The sequence below is a fragment of the Myodes glareolus genome, chromosome 11, assembly GCF_982192425.1.
Source record: "Myodes glareolus chromosome 11, mMyoGla1.1, whole genome shotgun sequence".
NCBI classification, from domain to species: Eukaryota; Metazoa; Chordata; class Mammalia; order Rodentia; family Cricetidae; genus Myodes; species Myodes glareolus.
The window spans coordinates 69,255,123-69,282,553 of record NC_142036.1 but is presented as its reverse complement, the minus strand read 5'-3'; the positions used below and the strand labels follow the sequence as shown (position 1 = coordinate 69,282,553).

The window sequence follows — 27,431 nt, the reverse complement described above, 5'->3', positions numbered from 1 at the left end:
TTTTAGCTTTTGCTCTTTATTTTATTTTATTATTTTTTTAAATATAGTGTCTTCTTTGGTAGTCCTGACTGTCCTAACACTCACTCTGTGGACCAGGCTGGCCTCAGACTCACAGAGCTCTGCCTGCTTGCTTCCTGAGTGCTGAGTGCTGAGATTAAAGGCCTGCCCTATCAGCACCGACTATTTTTTTCTGGAAGAGTATCACCGCATAGCCTAGGCTGGCTTTATGATCCTGTCTCTGCCTCCCAGGCTTGCACTGGCCCAGAACTCACTTTGTAGACCAGACTGGCCTCATGCTTATGGTGATCCTCCTGCCCCTGCCTCCTGAGTGCTGGGATTAGAGGATTGAAGGTTAACTTCTTTTTAATGCAAATTAAAAAAAAGTGTGCTGAATCCCAGGTGTGATGGTGCACGCCTGTGATCCCAGCAACGTGCAGGCCGAGGCAGGAGGATCCCCTGGTCCAGGCAGCCTGGGCTATGTACAGCAATGTCAAGCTGCTTTGGGCCTCTTATTAAGCTGTTTCCTGTGCCTTGAGTGTTTAAATCTTTTATAAAGATGTATTTTATATTTACATGGGGAGCCACAAAGGTCAGGAGAGGGTGTTGGATTCTGCGGAACTGAAATGACTGTGTGGTTGTGAGCTGTTGTAGGCAGGTGGTGAAAACTGAGCCCTGGTCCTCCAGAAGGCTTTACTTGCTTTTAACCCTGAGCCGGCTCTCGAGCCCTGGTTTTAAATTTTAAGGGAGGCACACACAGCGACATCTGTTGGTCATCACAGGAATTTGATCCGTTTTACACTTGCAATCACATGATTTTCTATTGTTTGAGAGGAAAGGCAAGTAAGTCACTTGGGGAAACCAACATAGAGAGAGGATGGCTCTGTCCAGTCTACTTCTAGGGTTTGAGAAGTCATGAAGTGCCCAGCACTCAGTAGGTTCTTAAGACAACAAACACCCATTAAATTTAATTAATTAAGTTAAAGAAAGGACCTCACAGTGTAGCCCAGGTCAGCCTGTGACTCAGCAAGTGGCCCAGGTTGCCTCAAACTCTCAGCAGTCTTCCTGCCGCAGCCTCCTGAGTCGTGGAGTTAGAGGCATGAGATTTATTTTTAAAGGCAGGTGTGGTGGTACATGCCCTTACTCTCAGCATTCGGGAGGCAGAGGCAGGTCTCTCTCTCTGTCTGTCTGTCTCTGTCTCTCTTTCCCCAGGCAGTTTCTGTGTTGTAGCTCTGGCTGTCCTGGAAGTTACTCTGTAGACCAGGCTGGCTTTGAACTCAGAGATCCACTTGCCTCTGCCTCCTGAGTGTTGGGATTAAAGGCGTGCACCACCACCGCCCAGCTCAGTTGCTTCTTTTGAGTTCCAGGCCAGTCAGGCCTACACCATGAGACTTTCTTTTTTTTAACTGAATGTATATTAAGTGTTTTTCTAGCAAGTGCTCTTAAGCACTGAGCTATCTCTCTAACCCCAAGGAATTGTTCTTTCTCACCCAAATCGAACGACGGAGTCCATTCTTTTTTATGAAATATTAAAGGAAGTATTTGGGGTTTATTAAAAGATTCCTAGGGCTGGAGAGATGGCTCAGCTGGTCAAACGCTTGCTGTGCTTGCATGAAGACCTGGACCTGGGTTTGGATTCCCATGTTTACCTGTAATCTCAGTGTAGGGAAGCAGGGCCGGCAGATTCCTGGAGCTCACTGGCCGCTCAGGCTAGCCACATGGGTGCTCTTCAGGTTCAGGGCGAGGACTTACCCAAAGGAAAATAAGGTGAAGGATGAAGAAGCCCGATGTCAACCTCTGGCCTCCACATGCCTAAGGTCGTGCACACACACACACACACACACACGGATACTATTCAGTCTTACAGAAAAAGAAGGGCCAGCAAAATGGCCCAGTGTGTAAAGGCACCTTCCTCTGAGCCTGGCGATCTGAGCTTGACACCTGTAGGGTAGAACAGAGTCAGACTCCTGAAAGGTGTGTTCTGACCGCCACACAACGCCCCCCCCCATCAATACATCTCATAAAAATATTTCTTAAAGACAAAGAAAATTCTGTCATTTGCAATAAATGATGAGCATGGAATGCGTTGCTGGTAAGACAGGTGAGGCACAGAAGACGGGAGATACCCGTTTGATCTCATTTATACGTAGAATGTAAAGAAAGTGATCTACAGAGAAGCAGAAGGACAATTTGTTCGCATTTTGGGGATCAAGCATGTAGAAGTTTTGGGGGAGATTTTCATTGAAGGATGCACCATTTCAGCTATCATACAACATACTGTTGATATAATCTCAAAAATTACCAATAGCTGGCCTTGGTGACTTACACCTAAATCCTGGCTCTAGAGAGGTGGAGGCAGGAGGATTTCTGTGAGATTGAGGCCATCCTGGTCCATCTGGTGAATTCCTACCCAGGGAAGGCTACACATTGAGACCCTGCCCCAACAAAACAAACACAGAAAAAAACAAAACAAAAAAAAAACACCAAAACTTTATAAATGTTCTCGTTATAAAACTAGGTAGTGCATGTTAATTAGCATGCATACTGCATGCAATATTAAAGCATCATGCATATATGTACGCATTTAAAAAACAAGTCAAAATACCTTTTTCCTTCAAAGTAGCATCTGTACTTGAGTAGAGAGCTGTTTCTAATTTTTTTGGTGTGGGAGATGTTTTTAGCTCTATTTGAAAGAGTAAGCTAGGGTCTTTTGATGTTTCACCACACACGGCCACACTGTTTGTAGCGTGCCCATTAACACAGAACCCACAGCAGCAGCTCTCCTTTCTGCTGTACAAGACAGACTTGCAGATCTTTTCATTTTTGGTTTGTCTATTTCTCACCAAGAATTGGTCTAGTTGGTGAGCTCTGTTTTATTTTTCATCCTAAGAAGCGGCATTGTTTTCCATCCAGTAAAACAGGCGTGGAAATGGTGGATAAGCGGCAGGGAAGAGGCATATGGCTGGAAAATAGAATACAATGATACACATAATATTTATTTTGAGATATTTGTCTCTTAGACCAGCTGGCAGGGAGCTTCCAGGGACTTGCCCGTTTCTGCTTCCTGTCTTGCTGTAGGAGTGCTAGGAATGCAGGTGCAGTGGGTTCTGGGGACCTAAACTCTTGTGTGGCAAGCTCTCTACTAACCCTCGGAGCCACCTCCCCAGTCCTACATCCTATGTATTTTCCATGCTTTCACCATATGGCTTATGCTATCACCTTTCCTGATGCTTGCTCCGTAGGTACTCAGATGTACATTCTGTTGCTGGTTGTCTATAAGCTTACAGATCCTACTGATGGTACTTAGCTCTGTATTCTTGCTGGTTTTCTACCTTGCTGTTCTGTTCAGAGATGAGGGCTAGCTAGATGATGGGTGTTGTAGCATGCCTAGCTCTCAGAGGAGACATGGTATGGGGTCATGAGTAGAGAGAAACTCCAAACTGTAAGGCGTGATTGACGCCTTTAGTACCAGCACTCGGGAGGCAGAGGCAGGCAGATCTTTGTGAGTTCGAGGCCAGCCTGATCTACAAGAGCTAGTTCTAGGACAGGCTCCAAAGCTACAGAGAAACCCTGTCTCAAAAAACCAAAAAGACTTATTTGGATCTCCTGAAGCTGGACCTACACATAGTAGGTCCAAATTTTGGCTCTCTTGCTCCATAAAGACAGTGTCTCACCTGTGTAGGCCTGCCTGCCTGGCTGGCCTGGAACTCAGAGACCCACCTGCCTGCTGCCTCCCGAGTGCTGGGACTAAAGGCGTCAATCACGCCTTACAATTTGACTTTTAAAACGACCCACTTGGCTATTACTATGCGTCTGTGGATGTCAGAGGTCAGAGGACAATTCTTTGGAGTTGGTTCTCTCCTTTGACCTTTGCATGGCTCCTAGAATTGAACTCATCAGACGGGGCAAGCATGTTCCCCAGCGGATCTCACTGGCTCATAACTCTTCAATTTAAAGATTCATTCATTCATATTCTCAAACATTGTTTTTGTAGTCAGATTTGGCTTAGCTAACAAATGTTGTAATCACTCAGTCTGACTGACTAGTGTGGGACTCGTACACTGATGTCCGTTTTCTCTGTGCTTTGCCATCACATGCTTTCTTGAATGGCAAGCACAATGGCTAGGATAAGGTCAAGTGCAGCCTTCCTCATGCTGTTACTAAAACTGTCTGAAGCATTCTGCCATTTTTTCTGAGTGCGCAAGTGACTATATCCCTCCTCCTTTCTCTAAGAAAGGCAGAATTTTCTTTCTGATAGTGACTGGGACAACAAATTTACATTGGGAGAATTGCTCCTTTCGAAGCTTCCCTGGGTATTAAATTTGTTTCCTGCTAGGTCTGATGACTTACTCTACAATCCTGGCACTTGGGAGGCTGTGGTAGGAGGATTGCCATGAATTCGAGGCCCGCTTGGGCTACACACAGTACATCCCAGGGCAGCCTCGGCTGGCGAGTAAAGGAACAAACCACAAACATGGGGCCTGTGAAGTGGTTCAGTGGTAAAGCACTTGCAAACACAATTTTGAATTCAGTTTCTGGAATGCAGTCCCAAGAGTAGGGCTCTGACCTCCGTCTGTGCTGTGGCCCTTGCACCCACACACACATAGTAAAATCAGGTGACAAGCACCCCAACTCTGTCCTCACATTTTCCTTATGCTTATATATTGAGGATCCTAGGACCCAGGGGACACAGGAAGCAAATCACGGCACAGAAGCCAGCACCTTTCCAGACCTACATGTTCAGCACACATTCTGACACCAGCTTGGTAGTAAGGTGAGGATACAGCTACAAACGGCCAGTTTACAAGGCATCCAGTCTAGGCTGGAACTCAGTGCTGGGTGCCTAGCATATGGAAGGCCCAAGCTTAGTCTTTAGAGCTTGAAGAATGGGGGGCATAAAATGAAAAACCAGATCATGACTGTATGTTTTGTAACTTTCTAGAAAGTGTGGTAGCTCATTATTTGATGAAAGTGGACACACACACACACACACACACACACAGAGAGAAACACACACATCTTAACCTTTTATGCTGTCCACAAAAACAAAACTGCGGGGCTGAAGAGATGGCTCAGAGGTTAAGATCACTCTCTGTTCTTCCAGAGGACCCAGGTTCAACTCCAGCATCTACAGTGGCTTACACTGTCTGTAACTCAAGTTCTAAGGAATCCGATGTCCTCTCTGGTCTCCACAGGCACTATGCACAGGCAGGGTGTACAAGCATAATATCCATACACATAAAATAATAAACCCTGTATAGTCACATCTTCTTGACTTAAAAAAAAAAGTTGACCTGAGTTTTAAATTTAACCTCATCTGAAAAAGAAAAAAGTTTTCCAGAATTGGTTTATTTAACACAAAAGGCACTTCACAGCTGTTAGGTGCAAAGACTGTATGTTCTGACATTAATGGGCCAGGCACACACAGCGGGATGTGCGGGCTTCTTTCTCATCCAGCACTCTTTGCAACTGCAATCAAGCAATTAAAAAGACAGTTTATTAGTGATTCTTTTCTATTGCTGTGATTAAACACCACAGCCAAAGCAACGTATGTGGGAGTTTGTTTAGACTTACGGCTCCACCGGGACCCACAGTGACTGGGAATTTTGGCAGCAGGCACTGGAAGGTAAGCACTCACAGCAGGCGCGTGAAGCAGAGAAAAGAGGTAAGGTAAAGGCCCACCCCCTAGTGATATACTTCCTCCATCAAGGCCACATTCTTTTCTTTTCTTCTCTTTTCTTTTCTTCTCTTCTCTTCTCTTTTCTTTGAGCCAGGGCTTCTCTGTGTAGCCCTGGCTGTCCTGAACTCACTCTGTAGACCAGGCTAGCCATGTGACCTCAGAAATTCACCTGCCTTTGCCTCCTAAATCTGGGATTAAAGCCATCCACCACCACCACCCACCGGGCTAAGGCCACCTTTCTTAAGCCTCCCCACATAGCGCCACCAAATGGGGACCTAGTATTGAAACACAGAGCCTATGGGGATATTCACATCCAAACAACTAGACAGGTTCTCACTGTGTGACCCAGGTTGGCCCTGAACTATGATCTTCTCTCTTGCTTCAGCATAGCGAGTACCATGATTACAGCCTGTGCCGCCCAGACCACAGAAACCAAGAATTCAGTTGCAGTCAGGCACAGTGCTATGTGCCTGCAATCTCAGGATTCAACAGGCTTCCTTCCTCTTAATGAGAGCATGCACAAGAATATTACTGCTACCAGCTGGAGACATCTTTCACCCAGACAATGAAAACACATGGTTTCTATGATCTGTATTTATTAATGTATAAAAGTCTGATTTCAACTTGAAAAAACTTCAGAATTCAGAAAATGTGGAAAAATGTATCATTTTATTTGTACACTGAAAAAAGTTGTACACAGACACTTATCATCTGTAAAACTGGGGAGCTGCTAGGGAGGAGAGAGGGGGACATTTTTATTTTTAAATCATTAAAAATGTTTGAGAGATAAAACAAAAACATAGTAAAATGTTTTAAAAAATTAAAGAACATTTTCCAAGTATAAATTTTATAAATACAAAACAAATTCACAAATGACTTTGAATGCTAAATAAATATCTAGTTAATAAATTCAGTCAGCACTGGCTACAGCAAGTCAGGGATAGAAAACTGGATTCATTCATGTGTAGTGTTGAAACAATGTGCTCATTAAACAAGTCTTAAGACATACACTTTCTCTACACTGTGCTCTTGGAAGACCCATCCGTGCAGATAAATCCTCTTTAATATCGTAACTCCTAAAAGGTCAATGACAAAATAAATCATAGATGAAAAAATATTTTCCAAGATACCTGAACACATGAATGATCTTAAAATGTACAAAACCTCTGTAAACCAGTACTGTATCCAATACATCTATTAAACTTAGTAGATACTGAACAAAAACTGTAGCAAAGGAAATCTTTCCTACATTCTCCTGAGTGCTTAGTATTAAAACTGAGAAAACAGTGCAGGCCACGCCTGGCTGTGGTTGACCAGCTGTAACTGCTTTAAACACATATCTGCTTTAGAGCATGATTTAATGTTCCATTTTTATGAACAATTCTTGTTTTTCTTCACATACAGCCTTTAGAAGGACAAAACTAGACCCGTGACTTTTTTGCAGCCAGTGGCGTGCTAACCTGGTCCACATTACTGGGTGAGACATGGAGTCCAAGCTTCTGAGCTTGAATATGAAAAAACGCTTGCAGCCGAGTCCCAGCTTTTGCTTCACTCGTGTTCCGAGGGTTGTACTCAAAGCAGTTCGAAAACATCAACTCAACATCATCAATAAACTCAGCTGGAGAGAGAGAAACAAACAAGATTAGAATGAAACCACACGCATCAGAAACAAACTTTGCATGCTAGGCAACAGTAAGACAACGAATGCTGGAGAAGAGCCTTAGATAAGGTAGCAGAACTTGGGCTCAAAACTGTTCAGTTATAAATATTTTAAAGTTGTCTTGGGGGAAATCCAGCTTATATATACATTATGTATTCACAGAGCTCTTGGCTAACGCCAGTCCTCCCATTAAGATAAGACTCTATAAATGTCTACTTATGTAGCCCAACCACCTCTCATTTCAGTATGCAAGAACAAGCATGGATGGGCCGCTAGCCATCCAATTATACTAATGGACAACACTGAAAACAAAATAAATGGCATCATCTTTTAAAAACAAAATAAAAGCAAAATATAAGCTACTCACATGCTAATTTGTATTCACATTTATTTACTTTTTCTCGGATTATATTTAAGGCAATGGGCTTCTTAATGATGTCATAGTAGTCTGGGACCTGAAAAACAATTCAGTATTTCACAGTATAAAAAGATTACTGAAAAGCAATCAATTCAATTTATGAATACTATTATTCCATTAAAGATATGTCATACTTTGAGTAATTATAACAATGTAGAAGCTTGTTTGATACCATCATAAATGTACTTTATTATAAAAAGAAAGAAGCAAGTTTTACTCATGGTTTTCCCTATAAGCTGATAACAGATGCCCATAATATTTTCTTTTCTTTTTCTCCTGTGAGGCAGGGTTTCTATATATAACAGCCTTGGCTATCTGGAACTCTGTAGTCCAGGTCCAGTGCCCAACTCAAAGGGATCCGCCTGCCTGTGACTGCTGGGATTAATGCACCACCACCACTGGCTCATCTCTCTCTGTCTCTGCTCTACTTGGAGCTGGAGATAAAGGCATGGGTGCAAGGCCCATCTTGTTGTCACTGAGATCTGAACTCCGGCCCTCATGTTTGCACAGCGGGTGCTCTTAACCTCTGAACTACCTCTCCAGCCTCTGATCATTTCTTCATTCAGAAACCTCTGCTCCACAACAAGAAGTCTTTACTATGACGGTGCCCCAACCTCTGCTTCAATGACGCTATCCTTTCCCCACACCATCGTCTCTCGGCCCTTATTTACAAACCCTTTATCCGGAAATGTGAGCATCCCCCAATCCTGATTTCTCTTTCTGAGGCTGACCTACAACTCCAACTGTCCCACCTTAGCATTACAAGCATGCGCCACTCTGGTTCTTTTTATTAAATTTCACTGTGTACAATCTTGTACTGAGCATGTCTCTGCACTGAAATCATGTCATTTTCAGTGGCAAGTCCTAATATATAACAGCCCCATATAACATTTTATTCCAGCTACTCTCGCCCCTGAAAATGCTCAACCAACATCCTTCTTTTCCTACTTCTAAAATGCTAACTTTTAGAATTTCACTTCATTATGTCTGTCTGTGTGCCTGAGTATGCTTATGCACGAGGTCAGAAGGCACTGATTCCCTGGAGCTGGAGTTAAGGCGGTTGTGAGCCTCTAGACATGGGTACTGGGAGCTGTTCTTTCACTCTGAAGAGCAGCATAGCCATCTCTCTAGCTCTGACTTTAGAAAAAAGGCTTATTTATTTATTTGGACACCCCCCCCCCCCGCACGACAGGATTTCTCTGTGTAGCTCTGGCTATCTTGGACCTTGCTCATAGACCAGGCTGTCCTTGAACTCAGAGATTCACCTGCCTCTGCCTCTGCCTCCCCAGTGCTAGGATTAAAGGTATGTGCAAGCCCAGATATTATTTTTATATGTGTGTGTTTCCTTGTGTATGCGTGTATACCATGTGCATTCCTGGTGCCTGTGGAGGCCAGGAGGAGGGAATTGGATCCTGGGAACTGAAGTTACAGATGGCTGTATGTGTATGTTATATGGGTGCTGGGAACCAAACCCGGGTCCTCTGGAATTGCTCTCACCTGCCGAGCCATCCTTCTGGCTTGGCTATTATGATTTCTACTAGAGTACTGTACCATTACCCTGTTGTCACATTCTGTCCGTATGTCCACAGACCATCTCATTCACACCCTAGTTAGACTGGCCACCCCCTTTCACATTGATGTGATCTGCAGATCAGGGCCACACCTTCACTTTGGGGACTTGTCAGTATGCAAACCAATGGCTAGGAATCAGCCCAGACCATTTAAGTTTAAAAAAAAAAAAAAAAAAAAGGATATCTGAGGTGGGACCCCAATGTTTCCTTTTTTTTTTTTGAGACAGGGTTTCACTATCTAGCTCTGGCTGTTTCTGAGCTCACTATGTAGACCAGTTGGCCTCAAACTCAAGAGATCTGCCTGCCTCTGCCTCCCCAGTGTTGGGATCAATGGCACACACATCTGGCTCTCAGGTATACTTTAATATGCCCTCTAAAAAAATTCTGAAGCATGTTGTAGTCTGATTGCTAATTTTTAACATATAAGAGAAATGCTATTAATGATATTTAATTGGATTCATTCAATGAATAGTAATATAAAGCAAAAAAATATTTTTAAGACAGTGTCATCATTATAAAGAATGAGCTACAGGGCTGGAGAGACGGCTCAGTGGTTAAGAGTATTTACTGCTCTTGCAGAGGATCTGGGTTCAAGTTCTCAGCACCCACATGGTGGTTCACAATCAAGTTCCAGGGGATCTGATGCCCTCTTCTGGCCTTTTCAGGCATTGCTCACACATGGTACACATGCATACAAACACCCATAAAAACTAAAAGTGCATAAATCTTAAGCGTCTGAGACCAGCCTGGCCATATGAGACCTTGTCTAAAAAACCCAAAATAGTTACAAGATCAGGAGAGCTAAAGGCAATGTTGCGAAGCCTCAGTTCTGTTCAGCACTGAAAGCAACGTTCCAGCTGTGGGCTCTTGAAAAGGATTAGAAGACAACAGGTGTTTTGATAATTTCAAAATCTCCATAAGATTACAACATATGACATAAATGTAAATCAGGCAATAGATGAATATATTTATAAGGCCGAGCTGCAGTGTTACCTGGATCTTAGAAACAAGTTTCAGAAAGGGCCAGCTGTCGTCATGCCGCACCAGCTCCACAACGAGCTGCTCAAAGGCGGACAGCTCATGGACGCCCCCTTGTCGGCCAGAGCTTCTTCGGTTCAGCGGCATAGGAGATGACTCTGGATAAGGAAGACACGACATTTAGACAGCATCAAAGTAAATCAGTGATTCAAAGTTAAGCTGCTCACAGACACAAAAGTCAAATTTCAATAGAAAATAGATACTTTACACTAAGATTTTTGCTTTTCACGTGCATATATTGTAAATGTATGTACACATGCCTGCATGTATGTATACAAAGTGCATGTGCATGTGTCTAGCTGCCTGGAGGTCTGAGTTTTATTTTGTTTTGTTTTTATTCCTCGAGGCAGGGTTTCTCTGTAGCTTTGGAGCCTGTCCTGTCTAGCTCTTGTAGACCAGGCTGTCCTGGAATTCAGAGATCCACCTGCCTCTGCCTCCGGAGTGCTGGGATTAAAGGCGTGAGCCAACACTGCCTGGCTGGCTAGGTCTGAGGTTTTTATTGGTAATCATATCTTATGGCTCTTCTATCTTGACTGTACTCTCAGCTTCTGGGAGGCTCAGGAATCACTGAGTTTGCAGTCGGCCTGGACTGCACAGTGTAACATTATCTCAATTAACCAATCAACCCACAAGTCAATGAACCAAACAGGGACTGAAGATGGAATCTGGCTTGTACCAACCAGCCAACACTAAGCTAAAAGATGAAATAAAGATTACTATAAACAAAATTTGTAATTAAAAACAAAGTGACCAGTTCATGAAAATACTACCGCACCATTACAGTCTAGTATTTCAAAGGGTAATCTTTCTTAGTTTTTGAAACAGGGTCTCTCTAAGGTAGCCCTGAATGTCCTTGGAGCTCACTATGTAGACCAAGCTGGCCTCAAATTCAGAGAGCCACCTGCTTCTGCCTCCTGAGTGCTGGGATTAAAGGTGTGTGGTACAATACCCAGCTACAGAGGGAAATCTCATCAAATAATATAATGTTCTTGTTTAGTGGTAATGACTGTGTTCTGAGGGAGGAAAAAGAAAATGAAATGCATGAGGCAAGCATCTCACTACTAGGGTATAACCCTAGCTCTGAGAAGTGTTTTTGTTACACTGTGTGTTCAAATACTGCCTAATTTCCTCCATTAAAAATGGAATACTAGGCTGGGGTGGTGGTGGTGCATGCCTTTAAACCCAGCACTTGGGAGGCAAAGGCAGGTGGATCTCTGTGAGTTCAAGGCCAGCTTGGTCTATGGAACTAACTCCAGAACAGCCAGGGCCACACAAAGAAACCCTTTGTCTCGAAAAAACAAAACAAAACAAACTCCCCTCCAAGGAATCCTGGACCAAAGAGATGGCCTGCTGACTGAGAGCGCTAACTCCCCTCCAGAGGACCTGGGTCTGGTTCTCAACACCGTTATCAGATGGCTCACAACTGCCTGCAATTTCAGTTCCAAGGAATCCAAGACTCTCTGCTGACCTCAGCAGGCACCTGTATATATTTTTGTTTTTATGAAATACTAAAGGCTAAAGAGAGCTCTCCGGTAAAGTGCTTGCCTTGCAAACATGAGGATCTCAGTTTGATCCCAAGCAGTCATGTAAAAAGCCAGGTATAGTGGTTTATGCCTCCTCTGATCTACACACACACACACAATTTTCAAACTGAGTACATACATACAATGCCCCATGCCAGCAGAGACCACTAGGGTGCTTCGCCTTTACTCAGCAATAGCGGCCTCTTCAATGACATCCGCCTTAGATCAGGATGCTTTCTACACTCAGTCGCGTATGCTGTATATCACAGCAACAGCTTTGAAAACCTGACCACGACTCAGCTGTCTTGAGTTTAAGCTGAACTTCATACCTGTAGACTGTCTCTTCCTGCCTCTTCTCTTGGAGTCGCTGTCTTGGAGAGAAAGCCCTGCGACAGTATTTAAAGGTATCAAGTGTCCGCTTGCTCTTGAGGTGCTGACTCGGAAGTTGGTGATGCTGGGACTGTGTTCTGGGGTATTATCGGCACTCTTCCGTACTTTGCGTTTTCCACGAGGACTCAGCAGTTCCACAAACACATCCGCCTGCAGTGCACCAGGATTTTGGCGAGTTGAACGACTAGCAATTCTTAACGAACGAGTTTCTGTGGGAGGAGCAGATCTGATCTTCCTTAGGTTCCGGCCAGCAGTCTTAGAAGCAGTGGTTTTGGGTGTGCTCTGCTGACTCCTTGAGGACCGCCCGGGGTCTTGTCGCTGGCTGCGACTTGAGAAAGAAGAGCTAAGTCTCCCTCTTGTTTTAATTGGTAATCTGACTTGTGGTCTTCCTCGTTTGGGTGGGCTACAAAAATTGTTGGAAAACACAATTATTGTACAAAACTATGATGAACATATATATGGTTTCTTGTACTCAGGGTTATAGATAAATTACTCTGGCGTATAACTATAGTCAGTTCTTCTGCTTAGAGACAAATTTTCATGGAAATCTAAACTGTACTTTCATGTACTTCTCTGAAACAGTGGAGGACATTTATTTTTCAGGTAACTAACTAGGATATCATCATGAAAATCAAGTCTTGAATTGTGATAAACTAATAACATCCTTGGGATACTGGCAAACAGACTGGGCCAATGACCTTGAACACGGAAGACTTGCATTGTTTTTCCTCCAAGCGGCTGACGGTGCTGCCAGTGGCTGACACTGAAGTAGGCCTCAAACCTGTGGTTCATGAAGACCAAGCCAAGAACCTCTTTATTACTTTCAGATTATGACTGCAAATACAAAACTAGATTGAACTCGTCTCTTTACATACTTCTGTTTAACCTGCAACATTGGTAAGAATTTTCTGAAATGACTGACCAGCTGGTTTTCTGAGTGTATGTAGTGCACGTGTGTATATGCAGTTCAGTTGCACAGACCCGCATGGACATGTGGAGGTCAGAGATCAACACTGGGTGGGTGTCTTATGTTTTGAGACAGGGTCTCTCATTGGGATTGGCTAATGAGACTAGACTAGCTAGCCAGCAAGCCCCTGGGACCGTCCTTCTCCACACTCCGATCCCAGGGCACCCTGCTGTGTTGGGATCCAAACCTGGGTCCTCATGCTCGCATGGTCACTAGTTTACTTAGGAAGCCATCTGTTGTGGGAAGTTATTTTAAGATGTGTTACATTGTTTATGCTGTGGAACGTTGTTTAAGGATGTTTACGCTGCATTTGTTTAACTCTGTGAAGCTGGGATTCTTTGCCTGCCTAAAACACCTGATGGTCTAATGAAGAGCTGAACAGCCAATAGTGAGGCAGGAGCAAGGAGAGGCGGGGCTGGCGGACAGAGAATAGAGAAATTTGGGAACAGAAAAAGGAGAACAAGGCGAAGAGGATGTCAGGTGCCAGCCAGCCACGGAGGAAGAGAGAAAGTAAGATTTATAGGAAAAGAAAAAAGCTCAGAGGCAAAGGGTAGATGGGATAATTTAAGATAAGAAAGCCTGGCTAGAAACAAGCTAGAAACAAGTCAAGCTGAGGCCATGCAATTTATAAGAAAGAGTAAGTCTCCACGTGTGTGATTTGTTTGGGAGCTGGGTGGCAAGCCTCTAAAAAAGCAAAGAGTTAAGAGCAAAAACAAACAACACTTTGGAAACAACATTTCCAACGTGGGGCTAGAGTCAAAGAAAATCAAACAACCACCTTTCTAGGCTCCCCAGATTCTTTATTGCTAAGTTTAATATGATATTGCCTTCAAAAGCTTTATATGGTAGATGGTCTCTATTAGCTGACACTCTTTAAAAAAACCAAAAAACATGCGAGGCAATGGTTGCACACACCTTTAATCCCAGCACTCAGGAGGCAGAGGTGGGCGGATCTCTGTGAATTCGAGGCCAGCCTGATCGACAGAGCGAATTTCAGGACAGCCAGAGCTACAGAAAAACCCTATCTTGAAAAAAAAAAATGTAGTTGATTTGATGAACACATATATATGAAATTCTCAAATAATGAAAAAGAAAAAACCTTAATGACAATAAAAGGGGGGATTCTATTAATTACTCTCCTCTGACAATGGCCTTTCTGTACTGAACAGCTCTTGGGCACCCTTACCATACTCAGCCTCTTGATTCCATGAGATTGGTACGGATGTTTAGAATGGAGGGTGAGCTAAGAACGAGAACAAAGAATACAATAGGACTTCCTCCTGTTGTGACTCTACCTGGGACTACTGATGGAGAACCAGTGGATAGAAACATCTAGTTTAAATATCTGCCTACTAGATTTATCTATGCAGCAGGTAATGATTTTGCATGTCTGTAATCTGAGCACTCAGGAGGCCAAGGCAGGATTACTTCAAGTTCGAGTCTACCTGAGCAACAATGTGAGACTGTTGAAGGGGAAAAGAGAAAGGGAGACCACCCCAGTGCTACCACAGCAGGAAAAGGCCAGTGCAAAAGCCAGGCAGCGCCCCGAGTGATAGTCTGTCTCCAAGGAGTTGTTAACGATAATGGGGCAAGAGCACAAGAATACAATGTGGTCTGCTTAGATTAGAAATACCCACCTTGGAAATATTCCAAATTATGTATAATTCATGAAAATCACTAGCAGTTTCAGACATGTTATTTTTCGAACAGTTATGTCCCCACCTATGTGTGTGGGTTTGAGAGTCACGGGCTAGAAGACCCTCACGTGGAAAACTGAACTCACCTGAGTTCTTCTTCCTCTTCGGAGTCCTCTTCATCTTGTTCTACCTCATACTCTTCCTCCTCACTCTCACCTTCATCATCAACTTCATCGTCACCTTCCATGCTCTCTTCCATTTCTTCATCACTTTCCAAAGACGGTCTCTGCCTAGAGGAAAGTCTCCTGGAACGCTGCTTTGGTCGACATTCTGGACAAAACCAATCTCCTTCAGGAATGACCTGAACAAATCACAGAAATAACCATTATCTATTGGTCCAGACCCCAGTTCCGACGTGGGCAACAAAGGAAGATAAATACCTTAAGTTTTGGCCGGACACAGTAGGTGTGATGGCCTCGGTCACAGCCATCACAGAGGACCATGTTCTCAGCATCGCCCTTTTTCCGGCAGATCTTGCAACGTGCGTTCAGTATAGATTTTGACCACATCACACTGCGATCCAAGGTTGACAAATGAAGAAAGACTTGGGATAGACTTGCAGAGGAAAGGAGGGACTCTCTCCAACGGTCCAGGACAGTTTTATAAGAACGTCCGCTGTCACTGCCATCTTAAGAGAGAGGAAAGGTGATTCAAGTTCCTGGGCAAACGTAAGTGTCTCCTGGAATTCCTCTTTTAATTCCATGTTTCTTAAGTTTGTCAAAAAGATTATGCTTAATATTGAAAACTAAAATTCTGTGTGATTCCAGTATGGACTATGCAATGAGTTCCAGGTCAGTCTGGGTTGCAATGGAACAAGACTGTCTCACCCTCAAACTCCCCACACCTAATGTTACATCTGCTGAGTCACATTTTTAATGACACAAGGAATTACTTAATCCAAACCGAAGGCTTGAAGATTTTAACAGTTAAAAGAGAAAAGAATTTAGGCAATGTGTTCCCAATCTAGTCTTTGTATTGAATCTTGATCTAATTTAAAACTGATTAAGTTACCCTTCCTTTGGATCAAGTATGTACTTTCTCATTGCCAGAAGAATGATTGACTGCTTTCTAGTTTCAATATGAACACGTGAGGTTTCTTTTGAGCTGATGGTCTATGCTCTGAAACTGAGAGTATTGGTTCAGTGTGTTCTCGAGAACTGATATACTAAAGACCACTGTGCAGACTGTGGAGAGTTCACCACACTAACTGATATAGTCCTGCTCGAGACTGAGGCAAGGGCTCAACCACAGGCCATCCTGGGCGACATTTGAAGTTCAAGGCCATCCTGGGGTACTATCTCAAAACTAAACTAAACAAAACAAAACAAAAATGCCCCAAACTAAATGAACCAAACCAAAACCAAACCAAAACAAAACAGAAACAAAACAAAAAATGAAAATCCAAGCCAGCAAGAGGGCTCAGCAGGTAAATGTGCCTGCCATGGAAGCCTGATGACCTAAGTTGGATCCTGGGACCCCAAGCGGAAGGAAGAACCAAGGGAGAGTGTCCTCTGACCTCATACTATGGTGGAGCGCACACAGGTGTAAGTGCACCCCGCAACAATAATACCAATTAAAGCAAACAAAACTAAACATAGAATGCTTGCTTTACACTGCAGTCCTGGTTTTCCACCCCCAACAACACACATCCATCCATACACCACCAAACCAAAAACTTGCACGGTTTTATTGTGGAAATAAAATATTGTGAAAACTGTAAGAATGAGACTAATAATGAACCCAAATATCAGAACTTCATAAAATATGAAAAACTATGTTTAATATGTTTTATGTAAGAGTTTAAATAGGGCATTCCTTTCTCAGAACCCTCCACACTCAAGTTCTTTCTTATTTTTCTACATTTGCTCTGCTCACTTGGAAACAGTAGATGAGCAGTTTACCCGAGTCAGAGCTCTGGTGAGTGTGTGGTTCAGTGACGGAGCATGTGCTTACTATGCATCAGACCTGAGGTTTGATCCCCAGCATAACCAAAACAACAACAAAGAAACAAGAACTAAAGAGAACTTCAAATGAGTCTTCAGAGCTGGAGAAAATGAAGAGGGCATTAAGAGCAAATATATTTAGGATGTAAGCGGACACTATTCCCACCTTCATCTTTCCATGTGTCTAGTGTTGTTGGAGGTTAGACCAAGGATTTCACACACATTACAAAACTACGCCAATCCCGAACTAGCTCATACCCCAAGGTACCTTTGTAGACAGTATATAGACTAGTTGAATTCTAAATTCCATTTCAGCTCATGTCTACCTCTGGAGTGTGTGATTTACTAACTAACAGACTGGCTTTATCTCTGCCCGCTCACTGTTTGTCTTGACTCTGTTAAAAGGCTTCATGGAAAGCTCTGGGCACGAATGAACAGGAGCTCCAAGGAAGGACCCACAAGCACTGCTAGCTAAAAGATCATGAAGAAATCTTTCTGGACAAATTTGGGCACAAATCCTTATTTGGTAATGGCAAGAAATAAGGCTGAAGAATGGCCAACATGTTAGAGTGGAAGAAAGGTCAATTATGAGAAGTTTTTAGTCTTGGAAAGCAGTGTGAAGGATTCATGGGTTTGTGAAACTTTTAAGATAAGGTAGCGCAGGCTGGCCTCAAATTTAGAGGCATGAGCCATCCACCCCCGGTTTTGTCAGTGTAATCACAGTTCTAGGGGAACAAAGTGGAGGGTCAGAAGCTCAGGGTCACCTTTGGCTACACAGTAAGATTGAGATCATTTATGCCCATTCAGCACTGAGATACTGGCTCACCACTATCCTGTTTTTACAACGAGTGCCAGAAATCCAAACTTTCTCCTCCAAGCCCCCACCCCAGCCCTTTGTTGAGACAGGGTCTCCTATGGCCCATGTGAGTCTCAAGCTCCCACATACCCTAGGGCAGCCTCCACTTAAGCGCTGGATCACAGCTGCACACAAATTTGCTTCCTTTACCAGCTTCGACAAGCTTTAACAAGCCAAGTACACCTCACTGGTTCTCTAGGCTACATGGCTACCAAGGGCAAAATACGTCTTCTCTTCTACTTTGCTGGTCTTGATAAACTCCCCAAGAAACTGCTACAGGTGAACTAAACGACAAGATCTCATTTTTCCCCTCTGAACGTATAAGCAACTTTTTTCTTGGAAGTTTTCAAGGCTAGCCTCAAGAAGATTAGAGGCGGACTGGAGAGATGGCTTAGAGGTTAAGAGCATTGCCTGCTCTTCCAAAGGTCCTGAGTTCAATTCCCAGCAACCACATGGTGGCTCATGACCATCTGTAATGGAGTCTGGTGCCCTCTTCTGGCCTGCAGGCATACATGCAGACAGAATATTGTATACATAATAAATAAATATTAAAAAAGGATTTGCCCCTTAAAAAAAAAAAGAAGATTAGAGGCTTCTCTTAAATCTCTATCTTAGTTCAGAGAGTGACAAAACCTTTTATGGGATACAAGGAATTCAACAACTTCCGAGGCAATGGGTGGGATCTCGGGTTGGCGAAGAGTCTCCTGAACTCCTCCTTTCCCACTCTAGAAGTTCAACTTCACACCTGTTGTTGTTCTTGATGGACATGCCATGGCCCTGCCATCTCCAGTATCTGGGGTCTCCACTGCAACTGAGGCTGATCTCTGCTGGCCGCTCCCCAGGGACTCCAACCTTACACACGATGCCAGGCCTCAGCCACTCTCCACTGACTCCCTTAAGCCTTCAAAACCAGTGCCATGAGACACAGCCTCTGTGTGCCGATTCTGAGATTCTGCTGTCTCGCTGACATGGAGACATCTTCTCCTCAGTGGTGCTGGTGTCCTATTAACCAGTTGACTTTCCAGTCTCAGTTGATCAGCACACACATAGTCCGATATGCCACACAAACAACCCCTATCCCAATGTCCAGAGATTCTTCTGTCTGAAACCTCAGCCTAGGCTCCACTGTCTGCCAGTCTTTCAGCATTCTTATCTTCTAAGACCCTACTAGAAAAGCCAGTAAGCTCTGAGCATACAGGCTAAGTCTACCACCCAGCCGTGTCCCCACCTTCCTCCAAACCCCTCCTAACTCCCTTCCATCCCCATTAACACCTCTCCCCTCAACCAGTTTCTTTCCCAGGCTCATGACTTTTTGGCTTTGTGATTCATTTAATCTAACTCAGGACATCTGTATTCTGGGTTCAAACAACCCACCGGAGCCTGGTGGACACACAGCTGAAGGGCATTATTTTAGTCCTCCCTGACTCCATCACTAACATATAGCTCAGCAGTGAGAGTCCATCTCATCTTTCAAGTGTTCTGGATACACTGGGGTAACATCTGAGCTTTCTTTCTTTTTTTTTTTTTTTTAAAAAATATTTATTTATTTATTTATTTTGTATATAATATTCTGTCTGTGTGGATGTCTGCAGGCCAGAAGAGGGCACTATACCCCATTACAGATGGTTGGGAGCCACCATGTGGTTGCTGGGAATTGAACTCAGGACCTTTGGAAGAGCAGGCAGTCAACCTCTGAGCCATCTCTCCAGCCTCTGAGCTTTCTTTTTTGATCGGTCAATTCAAAGGAATATGAAGAACTTTTGGTCTGATAACAGGTCTGTAATACAGTTTAGAGGAGGGTAATTAAGGCAGGGGGGACACCAAGTTCAAGGCCTGCCCAGGCTACACAAGAGTTCAGGATCATACTGAGCAACTTAGTGAGACCCTATGTCAAACAGAAAGTAAGAAGAGGGCTGGAAAAGATATAGCTCATGGGAGCATGTGTGGAGCCCAACACTCAGTCCTCAAACCAAACCCTAGCAAAACCAAGCATGCCATGACATCAAGTGCTAAAAGATGACAGGTTTTACAACCGCACTGTCAGTGTGATAGGATTTCTTAAGTTGTAACACAACTATCAATAGCTTTATAACACTGAGGTATTAGCTATGAATTCTTCAATCTAAGGACACTGTGTGAACAAATTCACATTCTGAAATTGGAGGGTCCTGTCTGTAACAGTGGTTCTCAACCTGTGGGTTGCAGCCTCTTTGGGATCGAATGACTTTTCAGAGGGGTTGCCTAAGACCATTGGCAAGTACAGTTATTAATGATTTATAACAGTAACAAAATCATAGTTATGAAGTAGCAACAAAAATAATTTTATGGTTCGTCACCACAACATGAGGAACTGTATTAAAAGGTTGCAGCATTAGGAAGAAATCACTTATTTAAAGAAACTTACATTTTTATTTATTTTTATATATCTGTCCATCTGTCTGTGTACCACATGTACTCCTGGTGCCCACAGGGACCAGCAGAGGGTGCTGGATCCCCTGGATATGAAGTTACAGGCAGCTGTGAGCTGCTATGTTGGTGCTTGGAACCAAATCTGGGTGCTCTTAACCAACGAGCCATCTCTCTAGCTCTGACATTTCATTTTTAATATTTCTCACATTTATCACATTAATATTAATTATTTAATAAATTTAGTTTATTTAGGTTGCTCTTTCCAACGAGACTAGAAAGGAATGTGGTTTTTTTTTTATCTCCTCTATAATCCCAATGAAATATAAACATCTTGAAAAAAAATTAAAGAGAAGGTCTCATTATGTAGCCCTGACTGGCCTAGAACTGACTATGTGTAGACCAGACTGGCCTTAAACTCAGAGACCCAGCTGCCTGCCTCTCTAGCACTGAGATTAAAGGCGTGTGTTTTCATATCTTTTTAACATGACAATTTATTAAAGTCTGATAAAGATGAATCTGAAATTCCTATTTTCTGAAGACATATAATAATTAGGTTCTTAGGTTGGCCCTAAAAAGCCTATTGATTGTATAATTGCACTAGGCGGTGGGGGTGCACACCTTTAATCACAGCACTCGGGAGGCAGAGACAGGTGGATCTCTGTGAGTTCGAGACCAGCCTGGTCTACAAGAGCTAGTTCCAGGACAAGCTCCAAAGCTACAGAGAAACCCTGTCTCAAAACAAAACAAACCCAAAAAAAATCAAACAAACAAACAAAAAAATAAACAAAAAATTGCATAATTGCATGAATAGCCAAAACTGGTAGACAGTATTATTTCTTTCATTCTAGCCACAAACTGCAGCTCAGTGAGAGTTTTTCTGGCATGCATGAGGTCCTGTACAATCCCTGGAACACATACACACACAGACACACACACAGACACACACACACACAGACACACATACACTACAAATGGCAGAACAAATCTTCATCTATAGTCCTAACACTTTATATTTCTGATTGGACATTTCTTGGGTAATATTTATTTTTAAACCAAATCTTCAAATGATATAGATTTAAATCAATAACAAAAAAAATTTAAGTCACTTAGAAAATCCTGTTTTTATATAATTTACATTATTTGAAGTCTGGATAATACATTTTGGTAATCTTTTTGAAACATTACACAAAAAGGAATAGTTTTAAAAGCATTTACTAGGACAATGTTTATTTAGAATATGCCAGAAAGCAATGTTTATTTAAAATACATCTTACCTGAAAAGCTCATCTTTTAAACAGCGAAAACAGTTTCAAGCTCATTATATGAGTTTATTGATTTCATGCCAGCCCATAGAGTTCTTACGTAACCAGTAATAAGAAGATACTCACCAAGTGGAGCTTTGAGGAAACGCCGTTCAATGCCTTGTTCTATCTGAAAGAGGGCCATAGCCAGATGATGAACCACACTGCTCACTGACTGCGGTGTACTGCTGGTACTTGGAGTTTCTGTTTTAATCCCCAAAAGTCTACAATTAAAATAACAACAGTTTATGGTACTGAAAATCACAATCAGGTGAAACTTGGACCTACTCATCCTTCCAAAGTGTGTGTACGTGTGTGTGTGTGTGTGTGTGTGTGTGTGTGCCCGCGCGCATGTACACTCATGCCCCTCACCTAAGTGAAGGAGAGGACAGCCTCAGGTGTCAGCTGTTGCCTCTACCTTCAAGCCAGGGTTTGTTTGCCATGAACTCCCAGGAACTCCCAGGAACTCCGTCTCTGCCTCCCATTTTGCCAGGGACAGCACGTGCCTAGCTCTATATATATTCTGGTTGTTCAAAACTCTGGTCCTAACTTGTATGGCAAGTGCTTTATCCACTGAGCCACCTCCCCAGACCCCACAAGTGTATCAGCACCTATGTAAGAGGGGAGGGAGAACTGGGATTAGTAAGGCACACTCATGGAATCCTAGCACTTGGGAGGCAGAGGCAGGTGGATGTCATTGAGTTTGAGGCCAGCCTGGACTGTTACACAGAGAAACCCTGTCTTGAAAAACCAAAAAAAGAAAAAGTTTCCCAATCTCAAAGAACTATTACAAGTGAGTGAATAGCAGAGTGCAGGGGCGAGCAGGAACTGAAGACTTCAGGAGCCTCTGTACCTGTCTCTCACTATGACCCTTGCTTGTTCAACTTCCATTTCCTCGACATCTTCATTCACAGTTTTAATCACTCCATTCTCCTTGCTTTCCTCACTTAACAGCTCATACCGTCCATTCTCTAAGGCTGATCTCCAGACGTGCCGATCTGTAACCTGTAACGAAACCCGAATTTATTAACCCTGAAATATGGGAATACATTACTCTAAGACGTATGTACTTGGAGTACAGCGTAAGATTAATTCATGTACATCCTAGGAATGATGAATCAAAAAGCATCTAAAAAATTACAGTCACTGCACTCAGGAGGCTGAGGCAGGAAGACTGGCAGGAAGTTAGGATTATATAACAAGAATAAACTCAAAACTTAAAATAATGAAAAAAGTTGCTAAATTATGAAATGAAATTTATATAATTTGTAGATGAAAGCTTTAGTAGTCTATTTTTAAAATCATATTTTGTGTGTGTGTGTGTGTGTGTGTGTGAGAGAGAGAGAGAGAGAGAGAGAGAGAGAGAGAGAGAGAGAGAGAGAGAGAGAAAGTGAGTCAGTTTTACAAGGTAGCCCAAGCTGGCTTTGAACTCATGGTGATCCTCCTGCTTCAACTTCTAAAGGGCTGGGATTACAAGTGTGAGCCATCATGCTAAATTTGTTTTGTGTTTTGAAATAGGCTCTCTCTATGTAGGTCCGGCTTGTCCTGGAGCTCACTTTGTAGACCAGGCTGGCCTCAAGCTCACAAAGATTCACCTGCCTCAGCCTCCCAAGTGCTGGAATTAAAGGCCACGTGCTACTACACCCAGCTTTACACAATTTTCTAAAAATTTAAATTGAAGTTGGGCAGTGGTGCATTCGCCTTTAACCCAAGCACTCGGGAGACAGAGGCAGACAGATCCTGAGTCCGAGGCCAGCCTGGTCTACAGAGTGAGTTCCAGGACAGGTTCTATCCAAAGCTACACAGAGAAACTCTGTCTTGAGAAACAGAAACAAAAACAAATAATGTACAAATGGTCCGTCTAAGTTTATGCACCACTTCAGTGTCCAATGGCCATGGTGGCCAGCTTTCTGTAACTCTCAGACTGGAGTTACAGAAGGCTGTGAGCTACCACTAATTGAACTGGGGTCTCTAGAAGATCAGCCAGTGCTGAGCCATCTATCCAGCCCCTTTATCAATGACTAAGTTGACAAATGATGGCAAAGGCACGACCACAGCATATGTAACAGGAAGGATGGTGCGAGCCTGCAAGTTCCAGCACTCGGAGAGTTCCAGGCAATCAAAGACACAGTGTTAGACCATGTCTCAAAGATACAAAGGCCTGACACTTGGAGATGCACTTTACTGGGGTTGTTGCCTAGTATGTACGAGGCCCTATTAGTGGGGACTGATGGGACAACCACCAATATGATTAAGCAGAGAAGGCAGGAGTTGGTTAAGGAAGATAATACCCTTATATATTTCAACATCTGATGGGAATATAAAACATCTAGAAATATTTACACATACCAGCTAAGCTATAAACATCAGGAGGGACAAACCTTGATTGCTCCTAATGTCCCTTGATAGATTCTGTCTTCAATGTCCAAAAGAAAGTCTCTGAGCCTCAGCTCCAGCTGCCTCTCTGCAGACATCTGTGATGTGTCACATACATTGGAAGATCGTCCCCGAGAAGAAACAGGCTTGCTATCAGCTTGAGGTTTGTCTGAAATAACCAAATATCTCTTACATTAAGATTTTCTACATAAAAACATAATATGACATGATTTTGAGATAACTGAAATAAAAGAACCATAAATCCTCAAGAGTTACAAACATAAATTTGGTAAAAGTCTTTGTCTTGAGGTTTCTGTTGCTGTGATAAAACATCATGGCCAGTAGCAGCCTGGGGAGGAAAGGGTTTATTTCCTACAGGAACACTGCTCCCTCCTCTGCCCTAGCAGCCACTCTGCCTTTAGAGACCACTCATGTATCTGGCTTGATTAATCCCACTCACTGTAGTATCTTCAAACCTGCTGGCACTTTAGATCTTAGGCAGTGAGATATATGTAGATCAGTAAAGCAAGCCTCAGGCGTGTCTGTGAGGGAGTTTCTAGACTTCAGTAACATGTGTGACAGTAGCCAGTAGCAGAAGGCCAAAGAACCAACTTGAATGGGTGGCACCATCCAAATAGAGTGGAAGGCCAGTGGATTAAAGGGGCAAGGAGGAAGAAGCCACCTATTGCAGCCTTCTGCTTCCAAGACACCATGGTGATGCTTGGTCACTCCTGCCAACCGCCAGCCTCACGCTGTTTTCCCTCCGGTTGTTTGGTGCAGTATTTTGCCATAACGATGCAAAGTAGTCAGTCTCTGACAGAGAACGAGAAGACCTGCTCACACTATGGATGGTTCCTCATGATCCAGACAACAAAGACACTTTGTAAGCCTTTTCTGTATGAAGAAATATAAGCCCACACTCATTTGAAAACTAGGAGGTCAAAATAAAAGCTAACATATCTTAACATGTATGTAACAGCTTAAAATAGACTTAATCCTCAATGATTAGGATAATAGGAAGAGAAAAAGAAAAAGAAAACCCACAATAGTTTTCATTGAAATTTTACCCGAAAGCCAGGTATGGTGGAATGTGCCTTTAATTCCAGCACTTGGGAGGCAGAGGTAGGAGGATCTCTTGGGTTTCAAAGTCATGCTGTTCTACAAGTTCCAGAAGAGTCTGGGATATGTAGGGAGACCCTGACTCAAAAAGCAAAACAAAAATTTACCTGAAAAGTGAAATTTCTCTTCAGAAAAGTGGGCCAGCTGAGCACATATCCTGCTCTTCTCCTGAAGAAGGGTGTCTTTTAAGGCACTTTCCCTGTGTCCTCTGGAGTTGAGAGCGTCAATAAGCTGGTCCAGCTGCTCCCGGGAACTGTAGAAGCACCACCGATTTGGCTTATGCACTGGTTTTGGCAGCAGCACAGAATCATCGAATGGACCTTGGTCAAGGCTGGAGGTAGATTCGGACAGGAAGGACTCTTCACCTTTAACAGAAACCTGAGGATCGTGAGACTGTGCATTATGACGAAATGATGAAGGTCTAGGCAACAGCATGTCTTCAGTAAGACCTGAAAAATCCTCTTCTATGAACAAACCGGGAATAGAAGGGAAAATCCAGTACCGCCTGTACAGGCGGTCTCGCCCCAAAGGGAAGATATTGGTACAGGCGATGGCACTCTGGATCTTGTCTAGGAGTTCCTTCTCTTTCCGCTGCTGCTCTTGCCTCACAGCTTCTTCCGTGTCAGCAGTAGGAGGCTCCTGCTTTGAACAGCAGCTCATCTCTTCCTGCTTCACACATTGCTTAATGCCATCTTGACCCACTTTCCCTGTGTTGAAATAAAATATATTATTATCATTATACTTTATTTCTTTGGGTTTTGTTGTTATTGTTTGAGGCAGGGCCCCATTATATAGACCTCACTGGCCTGGAGCTCACAGAGATCCACTTGCCTTAAACTCTTAAAAGGCATCTGCCTCATTATATTTCATATTTTCACTAAAGAAATATGAAACATGCCAGGTAACAGCCACTTGGGAGACAGAGGCAGGTGAATCTCTGCATTTAAGGTTAGTCTGATCTAAAAGTAAATTTCAGGACAGACAGGGCTACACAGAGAAACCCGATCTCAAAACAACAACAACAACCAAGAAGGAGGAGGAGGAGGAGGAGGAAAGAGAGAGAGAAAGAAAGAAGGAAGAAAAGAAAGATGGGACACAAAGACAAAAGCTAGCTAGTCCATAGTGTGCTATGGACTGAAGTGTGTTTTTCAGATTCACAAACTGAAGCCCAACCACTTACTGTGGCTGTATTTGAAGCCGGGGCCTTACTGACCAGAACTGGTGTCCTAAGAATAAGACACACTAGATTTTCTCCTCTCTGGCATGCACAGAACAAGGTATGTGAAGACACAACAAGAGATCTTTGTGTGCAGGCCTGCACATTGCTTTAATATATTATAGAGAAAAACTAGTAAAACCAGATAATGAAACTTGCTAACTAAAACTGAGTTACTCAGAAGGCAGAGACAGGTGAGGCTAGCCTAGTCTACAGTGAGTTCCAATCAGCCAGAGCTACAGAGTGAGACCCTGTCTCAACTGTCCCCACCCACTCAAATAACATTTGAAGCTAGGAAACACTAATTTATATATGATAGGCATAGTGGTTCAATCCCAGAACTTGGGAGGTTGAGTCAGGTGAGAATCTGAGTTTGAGGCCAGCCTGGTCTACAGAGCAAGTTCAGGGATGGCCAGGGCTACACAGAGAAACCGTGTCTTGAAGAAAAAGGAGAAGAAAAAGAAAAAGAAAGTAAGTTCCAGGCAAGTCTGGGTTACGTACTATGTGGTGAGGAGTACTATGAGGCTGTCTTGATGAAATACAAGCCAATCCCAGAAATACAACAGTGTTTTTATAACATTCGATAACATACTGGTCATTTTTATGGCTCATCATGAGCTGTAAGGCAGATGTTTAGGCACCACACAGGCATTCATGTAGCATATACTTATAATCCCATCATTTAGAGGCAGGAGAATCAGGGATGCAAGGTCAGTTCTGACTACACAGTGAGTGTAAGCTGAATTGAGACCTAGCTAAGAAACAGTAAACGACCTGACGGTACCTCTTCTGCTCCTTTTCAGTGATCCTGGGTCATCTTCATCCTCAGTAACCACATCAGGGTCCAGATCTTTCCGATCTATTTCTTTGCTCTCCGTACTAGTGTCAAAATCTTCCCTTCCTTCCTCCCTGAAAGGAAAAAGAATGAGTTTAAAGAAGAGTGACTCAAGATATGGATGAGAAAAAGGAGAGAAAAACCCTGCTTGTCCTAGAGCAGTGAAGAAAAGTGAAGAGTTGCATGTGTTCTGCATGCATGTATGTACATGCACCATGTATGCTCCTGCTACCTGTGGAGGCCAACAGGGGGCTGGATCCCTAGGAACTGGAGTTACAGACTGTACTGACTGCCTTGAGTGCCAAATGGCTGCTGGAGATGAAAGCTGTGTCCTCTCTGCAAGAGTGGCTAGTGCTGCTGAGGCAGCCGAGAACGTGGACGATGTAGTCCCTTTAAACACTCAGGAGGCTGGTTAGGTGATGGTTCAGGGTAGGA

The 27,431-nt window shown here is 43.3% G+C and overlaps 1 protein-coding gene across 4 annotated transcripts in view; it reads right to left on the bottom strand.

Moving 5' to 3' along the window:
* Window positions 1-6,327: 6,327 nt before the first annotated feature.
* The window catches only part of Baz1a (bromodomain adjacent to zinc finger domain 1A), an 81,987-nt gene continuing 60,883 nt past the window's right edge, over window positions 6,328-27,431 (bottom strand). For all 4 annotated transcript variants that reach the window (XM_085697630.2, XM_085697632.2, XM_085697631.2 and 1 more), the window contains 11 exons: window positions 26,946-27,070; window positions 25,053-25,652; window positions 23,832-23,995; window positions 22,304-22,455; window positions 21,538-21,674; window positions 15,322-15,569; window positions 15,028-15,242; window positions 12,217-12,680; window positions 10,320-10,462; window positions 7,705-7,792; window positions 6,328-7,295 (listed from right to left, as the gene is read on the bottom strand). In XM_085697630.2, coding sequence (XP_085553756.2) covers window positions 7,099-7,295; window positions 7,705-7,792; window positions 10,320-10,462; window positions 12,217-12,680; window positions 15,028-15,242; window positions 15,322-15,569; window positions 21,538-21,674; window positions 22,304-22,455; window positions 23,832-23,995; window positions 25,053-25,652; window positions 26,946-27,070 — 2,533 coding nt within the window. In that variant the 3' untranslated portion in view covers window positions 6,328-7,098. The remainder of the gene's footprint in view (window positions 7,296-7,704; window positions 7,793-10,319; window positions 10,463-12,216; window positions 12,681-15,027; window positions 15,243-15,321; window positions 15,570-21,537; window positions 21,675-22,303; window positions 22,456-23,831; window positions 23,996-25,052; window positions 25,653-26,945; window positions 27,071-27,431) is intronic.